Genomic DNA, 12,491 nt, shown 5'->3' on the forward strand with positions numbered 1-12,491 from the left:
ACTCTGGCTTCAGGAAATCGTTTCTGAAAGACCTTTATCAGATCAGTAGTGGGAACAGATTTAATCTGTGTTCTTACCTGCTGCTATTTTTTTTTTTTTTCTAAAATGGTAAATTCAAGAGCAGGCCGTGTTTCGTTCTAGTTCCCAACATCTAATTGGCAAAAGAAAAAAAAAATTGGATGAACAAAGAAAAAGTCCTTACAACAACAACAAAAAAGGGTTGAAATGAGGGGGGTCAGGTTCCTCAGAAGGCACACAGGGCAGGACCTGCCCTTGGTTGCCTGGGACCCGTGACGGGGGGCAGGTGGGGTTAAGACAGAGCACCTGAGGGTGACAGGCCTCCCGGGCAGGTGCCGGTGACTTTGAGGAGCATGGCAGTAGTGCTGGGGACAAGGAGAATTCCCAAGCCCCAGGTCCAGGTCAGGCCCAGCACACATCTGGATTTCATTCTTCTGGGGTTGAGAGCACGCCAGACCTTTGGGAGAACCTACTGTCCAAGTCCTGGGGACTTTGGAAAGGGAGAGCTGTGGCCCAGTGTGGCCTCACGCCGCCACAGGCTAAGGAAGCTTCCAGATTTACCACCCGCCCCAAGTGCTGCTGGGGCCAAGGCCCCTTCTGGGGATGGTTGGGACCAACAGCAAGAATGACGAGCTGGTGGCTGGGCCAGTGCCGCCTCAAAGCCATTTCAAGGAGGCCCAGTGTTGTCCTGACAGATCGAGAGAACTCAAAACAAATCGCTCGACATTTAAATCTGTTTGACAGTTTTGGACCTCTCGGTGGTGTCAATACAGTAGACTTTAAACATTTAAAGCCCAGACCTTCCAGGCTTTCAACAGTTTCCAAATCCTCGAGTAACAGGACAGCACCCTTGACTCTCCAGAACACAGAGCACCTCGAGATTAGGGTGCTGCCCCAGACTCATTCGAGAAGGGAGTGAAAGCAAGTAGAAAAGTCACAAAATCCTGCTGCTGAGCGTCCCACAGGTTGGACTACTTCCTGGGCGAAGGAAGCTCCATTCAGGGTGTGCCCCAGTGACATCCTAGGTGGCCACACGACCCTGACCTCCGGAGGAATTCCCAAGTGAGAACTCTGTGAGTGTCAAGGGCCTGTAAGGAAAGCGCAGCTCTAGCAGATGATTTTGCTCCCCAGATAAGAAACTAATGACGTCTCAGATGGGGTCCCCTCCTGCGAGCTGAGGACCCCTGGTGGTCCCCACACTAATAGCTCCCCTGGGACAGTAAGTGCTGTCTGGAAAAGGAATATAGGAAACACCCTTTTTCTGTTGTGATTAATAGGATACAGGATCGCTTAAAGCATTTAAAATGTGACAATGGCTGTTCGTTTACTATAATCCGTTTTCAGTTCAAAGATACCCAAAATACTTACGACTATTGGAGAGAGTTGGATGTCACCCAAGATTGCAAACTCCTGCTGTAGGTACTTCTCTCCAGGCCAGCTACTCTATGTTTTGTTAAGTGGCCCTGGAATAGTTGGGTCCACTGAGAATAACAGAAACGTTCTCTAGAACTCAAATAGTAACAGAATTGTATTAATTATGAATAATATACTTACTTTCATCGCAGTAAGTTTTAGAGAAACAAAACAACCTGCAACCCCCCCCCCCCCCCCGCCCCTCCAAGATCTACAAAGGAGCATTTGCAGCCTTTGGCCAAATATGAACTGGCCATCACCTAAAATGGCCCTGAATGAACAAATGAGCCAATTTCCTCGTATGGGAACTTTGGCTTTCGCTGGCTCTTAGTGGAAATGGCAAAATGCAAAGGTATATGGGATCCTACACCTTCATTTCAACCAAAATTTTAAGTCATTGTTTAAAAAATTCAAACACACACACACACATACACACAAGTGACGGCACGGCCTGGCTCAGCTGTATGTGTGCGACCTCTTTGATCCCCTGAATCAATGATTATTTCATTACTGAAATGTTCCCTTAGATGGCCAGGCTTCCAGGGTTAGCCTCCTGGGGAAGTCCAACGCAAAACAGCTCTTTGCCACAAAGACAGTGCTCTGGAACTGATAGAAGAGAATCCCCCCCCACTTTTACTCAAAATAATATTGGAGAGCATATAAGAGCATCATGCAAGGGGTGGGCAAGACTTTTCAGAAAATACCGGACAAACGTCACACGATTCAGATTCTCACTCTTAGTACCAAAGGAGAATTAGTGAGAAAAATAGCGAATGTCTTCCTCACAATCAGTTAAAACCAGATAATGAATTTTCCTATCAATACGGTCCGAAAGACAGGCAGGCACGGATACTCGAAACGCGCAAAAAAATAATTTACTCTCCAGTCTCAGATACACAAATATACTTAAGAAAGAGAAGTTTTATTAGGGCAATTTCACTTTATTTTTCCATACAGCAAAGTCAACTATCGCAGTAATAATAAAATAAGCATAAAACAAATTGCAGCCCAAGACAAAATACATAATTTTAAGCAACTACAAGCAGAAAGTAAGTTGTGATTACATAATAGTAAAACCAAGCACATCTGTCCTTTCAGCAGATGAAGGCTGTAGGGTTGCGGATAAGTGCAACATGATAACCAGCTGGAGTGAAGGCTGGATACACTAATTCATTAAACGAGTGCCCATTATCACATTTGCTTTTTTGAGTGCTCGAGTTGAAAATTAAAACCGTGAAATTTGAACTGTGTTTTATTTTTTCACCTGCTGAAAGAACAGGATCCTACGGCAATTAAAAAACAATCACATAACAACTATAGCTACGGTGTGCTGTTTGGTTTGCCTGTTTATGGTTTAAATTTTGTGAAAGTCAATACTTGTTTTGAAGATTTTTTTTTTTGTGAACAATAAACCACTGAAATTGGCAGAAACTGATTTGTATAATATATGTCCTTAGTATAGTTCTTTCTCTCTTGCTTTTTTTTTTTTTTCCGTTGAAGTTTTAAACATGCAGTAGTTTTGAAAAATGTACGGAATATCTGATCCATGATTTCACCTTAATGGTTGAAGTACCTGCTATTTTTGGTAATGATCTTCAGGCAGATTTGGCCCAATGGAGTTTTTGTCAGTCATGAGATCTCGGAAGGATGGCATATCTTTCCAGCTGAAAAAATCCTGGCAAACTACAAGCTGTCCACAATAAAGCAAAGCAACATGTTTGAAGGGGTATGGAGTGCTAACTCTGTGCCACTTTTGCAAGCAATTTTGCTCAGTCTGTCATTTTATTAGCCTTAACAAAACTCCTTGTAATTATAGACGTTTTTATTCAAAATAAGATCTTACTATTATACAGGTTTCTCTCTTTTGACTATATACAGAAGTGCAAAAAGTCAACCTTCTCTCTAGACGTTCCAACATGCTAAATTGCAGCATAATCAACCCTCAAGAGTTTGCACACGCGCTATAATTCTCATTACGTAAACTTTGAGTATTTGGATTATCAACAAAAAGTCCCTTGTTCTATTTATTGATTATGCAGCTTATTTATAACAAGGCCTGATATTCAGGGATTTCAAAAATATTAAACAATACTTTAACATTTGAAATGGATACAGTAGAAAATAAATTTTATTCTAATATCTAGGATCTAGATCTTCTTATAATAACTAATTACAAACAAAATAAATCATCAAAATATTACTCAATTGTCTGCCAGGATTGTTGCGATAGCAACAACTTAACTTCTTACTTAGCAATGATTATATATTTATAAGATATCCATATAAAAGATCTTTGTTCTTTTTAATGAAAACTAGACAAGAACTAACAATGACTGACATTCTTACACTTTAATATTAAATCAGTAAAATATAAATCATTTAGTTAACAATAATACGAATATTCGTATGACACTACATGTAATTTAAAACTGAGTATGTTATGAAGGAAAAACTACTTTAATTTTTTTTTGTATTTTGAAAAATTCATCGGTAAAATCTAATAAAACAATAGTCTATAAACTGAAATGGTATTCAATTGTTAATAGAAAATGAAATCTAATAAATGTAGGAAATGAAAAACTACATTTTAACAAGAAAAATAAGTAATATTCTATAATGTAACTAACTACAATAACATGTGAAGTCACCATTACTCTCTTAACATGATTGAAATTACATTGGTATGGGTTCCAACCCGTAATGTAATAATCTAAGGCTTTAATAGATGTACAGTACAATCAGTAAAATCAACACATCAGTCTTATATTAGAAAGCATCTCTCTCAAGCATAAAAACTTGCAGTAAACTTGGAAGTATGGAAAGTTCTATAACTGAACTTTCGCTTCTCCCATTCCATACTATAACTACCAGTGACCTGGCCCCTACTTCAGCAATTTTTAGAACTGCTGAACAGAGCAAAAATATCCTTTACTAGCTGCAACATCCAAACCACAAAAAAGGAATTCCTTTGGATGAATCCATTCTTAAAAACTGAATGCACATCTATTTTTTTTTTAATTTTGTAAAAGGCTTTCTAAGGCTATAAGCAGTTAATCTGAACAAAACAAAACAAAACAAATCACATATAAAATTCACCCATGTACTTAACCCACCCAATTACTAGGTTAATTAAACATTTCCCATTTTCATATTTTGGTTTATCATGCATCTGATGACAGTGCTGCTTTCTTCTTTGTTTAGAGTCACTATTTTAAATGTGACTGTGATGAAGCATTTAAGCAAATGTGAAACCATTTTTGCAAAGCATTTATAGTCTTTTGACTTTTGACAGAGCTATAAATAGAAGCAAAATAATTTCCTCAAACATTTTTCTTTTGTTATCGTGTCTCAGAAATGGCATATCCCTTTTGAATAACATGTTATACAGTATAGTATGCATAAATATTACACTACAATGCATTAAAATAATTTTATATATATATCTATTATATATATCTCCAGTATGTGTGAGTTTATCTGTATCGAGAGTTTGTGTTGTGCTGTCTATTGTTACCGTAGAGTTAAATTGGCCATTTCTGAGACAGCTTTGGTTTCAAAAAAAAAAAAAAAAGATGATAAAGAAAAAGAAAGAAAAAGAAAAAAAAGAATGGTGCCCTTTGACTGATTAGTACTAGCAAATAAGCAACAAAATGTGGCTCTGAAAACAATAACACTGAAGAAATAATACTCTAATTTGATGTACAGTCTATGGCACTTCATGAGAATCCTTAACAACATGGTACTTAAAGCCATGATGTGCTTTAAAAGATACACAGTTGTGGTTTTGCTTGGCACATTCATCTCTGTCAGATCCCTCCCTCACCACATCTTAAAATCTATTACATTAAAAATATTACTCTTAAACAAAAATGACTGTGCATGCACGCTCTCATCTATAATGGCAATTTTAAATACAAGGTGCACCTTTGTTATTTGTAAACCTTGAAAGAAATAAACTTATTTTTAAAAAATTATATCTTGGTCTACAGACGTACCAATACATAATAGAATCATGGTTACACCATAGTCTGTCTTTTCCAGATGGCATGAATAGATAGGAAACGAATTAGGTATGCATGTTTTAATGCATAACTCTGTGCTAGAAAAGAAAGACAATGTTGTTCTTTTAGACAGGAGTATCACCTCAGCACAAATATCAATTAAATGTACAAAGTGTATAGGCAACAGTGTGCAGTGGATTTCCATGTTGTCTTTTCTTCTGGGTAACATGCAATATGTGGATGTCTTGTGGCTGAGGGGTTTTTGTGTGTGTTGCTTGACGGTATATACAATATGGCTAATGACCTCGTCCTTTACTCTAACCAAGCACACTGTCCTTTCCTCTTTAGTATGATCTACAAGGGAAAAAAGAGATAATCTTTGTTAAAACAGACAATAAAGCAGTTTCCAGGACATACTTACTATGAAAATCGCATTTCTTGATTTAAAGTACACGTTATGTCGTTGTATCTTCCCATAAAAACAACAACAACAACAACAACAACAAAGGCTTCACAAGTGCAAGTGGACCTAAATGTACAGCTCTAAGAGAATGGAAGGACATGCACGGCTTAATAAAACTGGGGAAAAATAAAATAAAATAAAAAAATAAAATAAAATAATAAATAAAATAAAATAAATAAAATAAATAAAAATAAATAAAATAATAAAATAAAATAAAACAGAATAAAATAAAATAAAATAAATAAAATAAAATAAATAAAATAATAAAATAAAATAAAATAATAAAATAAAATAAAAAATAAAATAAATAAAATTAAAATAAATAAAATAAAATAAAATAATAAAATAAAATAAAATAAAATAAAATAAAAGAAATAAAGCAAGCAAGCAAGATGGGGGCTCTGCTCAAATGTCACCCTGTACTGAGCTCAAGGTACAATCTGCAAAATCGAGGGGCATAACGTGGTGGCAGAGTCAGTGGGGGCCAGAATTTGAGCTCACTTTAATTCATCTCTTTTATGGTTTAACAGGTTTCAAGAGTAATGATTCGGCCCCACAAAATGAAAATCCATGCAACTTAAGTCCTATTAAACACAACTCCTCATATTTGGGTGCTTAGCCGGTGTGTGTTTGGGGAAAAATGATACTCTAAGTAACTGTTTTGGATCATTTAAAGTTTGGGATCTTTTTCCCCCCTAAATCCAAGAAACATTAAGAGTCTAAGAACATTAAGAGCCTAAGCTTCAATCAATACAGACACATCCACTTGCTTGCTAATTGATAAACTAATGGCCATTTGGTATCATTTTTTTTTCAACCTGGATTATTGCTCAGAAATAAACACAGTTACATGTATACATACCAAGCGTACCCAATTGACTACAAAAGCTTGAAGTAGATCTTTTTTAAACCTGTCAAAAGGAGGACTTTCCTTCCAAACCTACATAACTACAAAGTAATGTGCTTATTAAAAAATGTGGCTCTCGTTCAGGATGATTATCAGATTACAGAGAAAGCTTATGAAGTAGACAAAAATCATTTTCAGTAATTTAATTCACGATTACAGCATGTCTTTGGTAGCTACTTCTGGGATGGCTCTCAAATATCGTCTATCCTCTTCTCCTGCATGGGCTCAACCTTTGCACAGTTATTGCTGTGGATTATTATCCACAAGGGTCTCAGAAACTGGTTCTCGGCTACCACGCCCTCACTTGGCACAGTGTCCCTTCTCAAAGGCCCTCACTCTGCCCTTCTCTCTATCGCAACCATCATTGCTCCCAATTCACTTATTTTCGGACTCTGCTGGAAAAAAAAAAAAATTGCTCCTTCATCTTTGCTCCAAGAGAAATTTGTTCAAACTTATTTTAATAAAGTGTGCTAAAATGTCCATCTTTTATCCCATTGTCTATTCATCTTGATCTCACTGACATGGGAGCACATAGTAACACACAGTACCAAAAAAAAAAAAAAAGTCATTGGTAAATGTGTTCAGATACATGAAAGGAAGCAACAAAGAAGGATCGCCCATCTTATGGCCAGGTTCAGTTTTTAAACGTGGTGGCTCTTTTTAAATATAAGAAATAGGGGATCCCCGTGTGGCTCAGCAGTTTAGTGCCTGCTTTCGGCCCAGGGCAAGGTCCTGGGGTCCCGGGATCGAGTCCCACATCAGGCTCCCTGCATGGAGCCTGCTTCTCCCTCTGCCTCTCTCTCTCTCTCTCTCTCTCTCACTGTCTTCTCATGAATAAGTAAATAAAATCTTTTAAAAAGATAAATATAAGAAATATTCTGAGTATATATATGATAGCCTGAATGCACACATTCTGAATATAAGATCACCTCTAAGGAAGGATGAAAAATGGCCCCCTAAGTCAACGTGTTTGAAGGAAAAGCAGAAGACTTTCAAATTATCTCTGAGCAATGGCAACATTTTCAGAACTGTGCAATCCTCTAAGGCAACTGACTACCCTGAAGTACCTGAAACTCACTTGGATGCACAGATGTACGTGCATGCACATACGTGAGTGTGTGTATATACTTATTTAAAGTCCAACTCTTTATATCTGGATGACCCTGTGTGTGGGGGGAGGCAGGTACATGTTCTCATTTAGGATTTAGAAAAAAAAATAAAATAAAATAAACGATGACCTACACCAGGGCTCAGCAAACTCCTACCTGCTGCCTAGTTTTATAAATAAAGTTTTATTGGGTGACAGCCACAGCCTTTCATTTATATGCCACATCCAGCCACTCCGTGCTCAGTGGCTGAGCTGCAGCAGGAAAGAGTGGAAACAGAAGCCATATGGTCCACACGGCCACAAATATTTACTATCTGGGCTTTTCAGAAAAAGTTTGCCAACCCCTGATCTAGGCCACCTATTTAGTTTTAAATCACATTTTTTTTTTCTCACACTTGTGTTTATTTCTAATACGAACTAAAAGCAAAATTTATTTTCCCTAAGTATTATGTATATTTAAGTGATATTAACATGTCTACTGTAAATGTGTGTAATAAAATTCCTTATAAGCCGTTTTAAGATAAAAATGGGAGATCTTCCTTATTCTGCTCAGAACCTTCAGTACCGTAACATATGCTGGGTTATAAACATATTCATTCATCTGAGCTTTGTTTAATTCGCTTGTACATTCTACTTATAGAACTGAGCCAGTCTCTAGGCAGGTGTTCAATAAATATTTGATGATACAGAATTTTAAAAATAATAAAAATAAAATAAAATACATATTTTCTCTGAAGTTTTGCAAAATTTTCTCAAGTGCATCATACAAATGTTATCTTAAAAAAGAAACACTACAAGTACACACTATATATGACATAATGAACTTACTGTTTAGTGATGAAAATTCTACATCTGGGTAACATACTTGTGGCTAGTCAGATGTTCGGCAGATATTATGGGTATCTAGCAAATAAAAAATTATTTGATGAATGATCCATGCAAGCAAGCCAACAACCAAGAGATGAAAACATTTTAATATTAAGTTTTTTTTTTTTTTTTTAAGAAAAGTGAAATTCAGCTGTGAGGTGACAGTCCTTATCTGGCCAACATAACAATAAGTTAATATAAACTTAATGTCCAAGTAGCAACTCATTGTTTAAAACCTTTGTGTTAAAGACTATTCTATAAAAGTTATCAGTTTTTAGGAAGTAAGAGAAGTAAAACTACCAAAATTTCATGCACAGCAGTAATTGAAAGAAGCCCTTTTTGTTGGCCTACACACACACACACACCTGTGGTTTCGGTTTTTTTAGTAATCCAGAAATCAAAGTAGGAAATGCCTCGCCTATTTTTGTGCAACCAATTTCTAACATTTTCGTTCAACTTACGGTTCCCTAACTTTTTTTCTCTTTTTTTCCAAATTAAAAATACCAAGGTAAAGATTTTAAAGGAGCATTTCAAAGGAACCAGATAAGAGCACAGGTTCATTTCAAAACATATTTCTGAATCTGGATTGCACATTTTATCATATTATAAATGGGCAAGAGAATTAAAAAAAAAACTTGAGGAAAAAATATAGTAAGAAATCAATACAGAGGTGCCTTATTGCAATGGTCCCCAAAGCAATGAACTTCCAATTTGTAGCCAGATTTTCCTCCAACCCAGAATTATGGCTGCTAACCTGGGAGAAGGCTGCACGGTAGAGTGAGACCGTCAGAGGAGTGAAAAGGGTTCTAACACGAGTGGATCCACTTCTTGGCCGTGTTACTTTGAGCCAAGCACTTAATTACTCTATGGTTAACAGTTTCTTCATCTATAAAATGGCACTGATCCCATCTCGGCAAGGTTGATGGGCGAAGAGGGAAATCACATACATGAAGGCATTTTGTTGCTGTTGTTTCAATTTAGATGTCCTAGACTAATCCAACATATTACAATTCTGCAGTCTGGAGTGTAAATTAATATGTCTCTATTTTATTTCCATTTCTCAGCTGACATCTTTACACAGTTTTACAGCATTGGCAAATGGCACGAAAATGTGCTCCAAGCATAATGAAGCTTCTCATACCATTTTTCCTGCTGCTGCAGGACAGGATGTTGCACCCAACAGTGTAGAAGCATCAAGGATGGGGCTGTCGAAACATACCAAGGACCTTCAACACCAATCGATGCAGATGAAGGGCCAGCTATAAACTTCTGCATGCATGCAGGCTGCATTTTGTGGCATCAGCTATTTCCAGCATTGCTAATATACTGTAGGCATATACATATGTATGTATATGTAGATATAATATATGTGTGTATATATATATCCATTTCCCTTTTCTTTCTTTTGGTTGTAAAACAGTATGAAGACCCAAGATTATGCATGAAATGGTCACAGCACAATGCAAAAAGTAAAGTGTCCCCTACAACCCAGGTGGCCCAGGGCATGTTGAAATTTGCTTTGCTATAGTTCTGCTTACACCAGCAATTCTGTAGTCATACATGGTACACGCACAGAGCTCAGCATCATTGATTTGCACCACAAATGGACTGCATTGAATCCATTAAGAAATTTCTGCCATAGATTACTTACTAACATGCCACATATGCACAATCTAGTATTCTTGTAAATGAGTCTGATGTGTTAGCATAAATCCAGGGCTATTTTGACAAGCTTCAGAAAAACTAATGATTCTTTGCCAAGAAATGTTTAAAGCTTGTCTGAAACTTTAAAATACGCCCATTTTGGCATGCTGCTTTTGAAAGTTTTTAATGGCTGCACTAATAGCTTACAGTTCTTCAACAGTACATGGTGTACCGCAGAAACCAGGGTGGCTACCTCTCGCAGCAGTTAACCACAGATTCAGATGGCACTTAACTGGCCTTCTCTTCCCAAGGGGCCACGTGTTGATTCCCATCTGATACTGGTTCTTTGGCCTCATTTGGCTACAGTGAGCCTTAGTCTGTGGTTATCTGAAATTTGACTTGGCTCTAAACCTTACTGAACTTTGCTTTCGTAACGAACGTGCCTATACGTTGAAGTCAAAGCCGACTTCACGTAAGTTTGACTTTGAGTCAACTGTTATTTTCTAAAGCACAACTCAAAATAGGATCAGAGAGCGTTGAATCAATGTCGGTTTTTAACTTTTAAATATTTTAATAATAATTTTCTTTTGAGCAGTCATTCCCGTACATCATAAAATTCAAATTTCTGAAACCGGCCCCATTTCCTTATGAGTAATCTGTGAAACTGTTACTCTACAAACTTGTATGGAACACCGAATGACTCAATTTACCATATTACCTCTTTTCCTTTATAGCTCTCCAAAACCTATGCTGGCTAATTATAGCAATAAGAGCGCATAGGTTTTTTGTTTTGTTTTGTTTTGCATGTGTATGTGTTTTGTTGAAAGCATTGAGCATCAAACCTGGACACCAACCTAATTTATTCTGAATATACAATCTGCTTATCAAATGAAACTGTAATGAATTTATAACGAACTCTATTTACAAGACTGGTCATTTGTGGCATATATGACATGTTTAAACATTTTGCTTTTTATGTTAAGAATTTAGGCGAGAACTAAGAAATTGTATATAGCAGATGGTTCTAATAAAAACCTACAATTACCTGCATTTTTGGTTGGTCAAAATACCTGCACGATTGAGACCAAATGAGAATTGCTTGTGTAAATATCATTTTAGTAGCTTTAGAAATGGAGCCGCGACAACTTTGGAGCACTTATAAATGGCATAAAAGCATTCTGCTGCTCATCATAGAGAGAATGTGTAGGCCAACAAGAGGTATCTTTGAAACCCCATGCTATTAAAGCACCCACTACAGCCCTCACGTACACACGACTCCCACTGACCTCAATGGGAAATCCACGTGCGTAAGGGCTGTTGGATCGAGCCCTATTAGAGTTGGTTTTTAAGAAACAAAGCTGTAAATTAGCAAACCTGGTTGGCTGTGGCTGTTGCAGCGAAGGGAACACTTGTGGCAGATGTTGTTGCTGCGGACACAGTGGCTGGCGTAGCACCGTGCACCATGGGAACTTTCGGAGGGAAAATCATATAAGCAAACATACAGAAGAGTGTAGCAATATGGAAACCATGGCAACATGGAGGAGATAATTGGGCATGGTATTTATCACAGCAATAAGCCATGTGACGGGACATCATCACCAGCGAGTGACATGCAATCACAGCGCAAAGCAGGACAACATTCCAAGGAGAGAAGGGGAAAGGGGATGAAAGAGAAAAAAAAGGGGAAAAAAAGCTTGTTACCATCAAATCAAGAAAATTGACACAACAGGCTTAATTTGCTACGTCAAAAACAAGAATTTCATATAGTGTTCATAGTCAGACATTCAAAATCTACGTCAAAATACAGGCTATTTACTTCATTTATACAGTTATCTGTTTGAACGTATTTTTCTTATTTATTATTATAAAAATACACAAATATATTACTTTTATGATACAGATTTTTCTTTTTTTACACACCAGAACTCATAGTCCAATCAAAATCCACCAAAGGTGACTAAAGGAAACTTGTGTGTAAAGAAAACATTTATGTGAGTCCATGTCAATTAAATAGAAAATGGCATTTAATTGACAGGTGTTAGTAAAAGGGAAATGGACTTGCCCAATAGA

The 12,491-nt window shown here is 37.0% G+C and overlaps 1 protein-coding gene across 50 annotated transcripts in view; it reads right to left on the bottom strand.

The window, feature by feature from the left end:
• Window positions 1–2,332: 2,332 nt before the first annotated feature.
• Window positions 2,333–12,491, bottom strand: part of MBNL1 (muscleblind like splicing regulator 1) — a 203,457-nt gene continuing 193,298 nt past the window's right edge. For 39 of the 50 annotated variants that reach the window (XM_072792257.1, XM_072792236.1, XM_072792234.1 and 36 more), the window contains 3 exons: window positions 11,796–11,890; window positions 8,739–8,813; window positions 2,333–5,786 (listed from right to left, as the gene is read on the bottom strand). In XM_072792257.1, the coding sequence (XP_072648358.1) occupies window positions 8,757–8,813; window positions 11,796–11,890 (152 nt within the window). In that variant the 3' untranslated portion in view covers window positions 2,333–5,786; window positions 8,739–8,756. Of the gene's footprint in view, window positions 5,787–8,738; window positions 8,814–9,918; window positions 9,983–11,795; window positions 11,891–12,491 lie in introns of all 50 variants that reach the window. The other 11 variants (XM_072792253.1, XM_072792251.1, XM_072792243.1 and 8 more) reach the window with 2 other exon arrangements.

The sequence above is a fragment of the Canis lupus genome, chromosome 22, assembly GCF_048164855.1.
Source record: "Canis lupus baileyi chromosome 22, mCanLup2.hap1, whole genome shotgun sequence".
Taxonomy (NCBI): domain Eukaryota; kingdom Metazoa; phylum Chordata; class Mammalia; order Carnivora; family Canidae; genus Canis; species Canis lupus.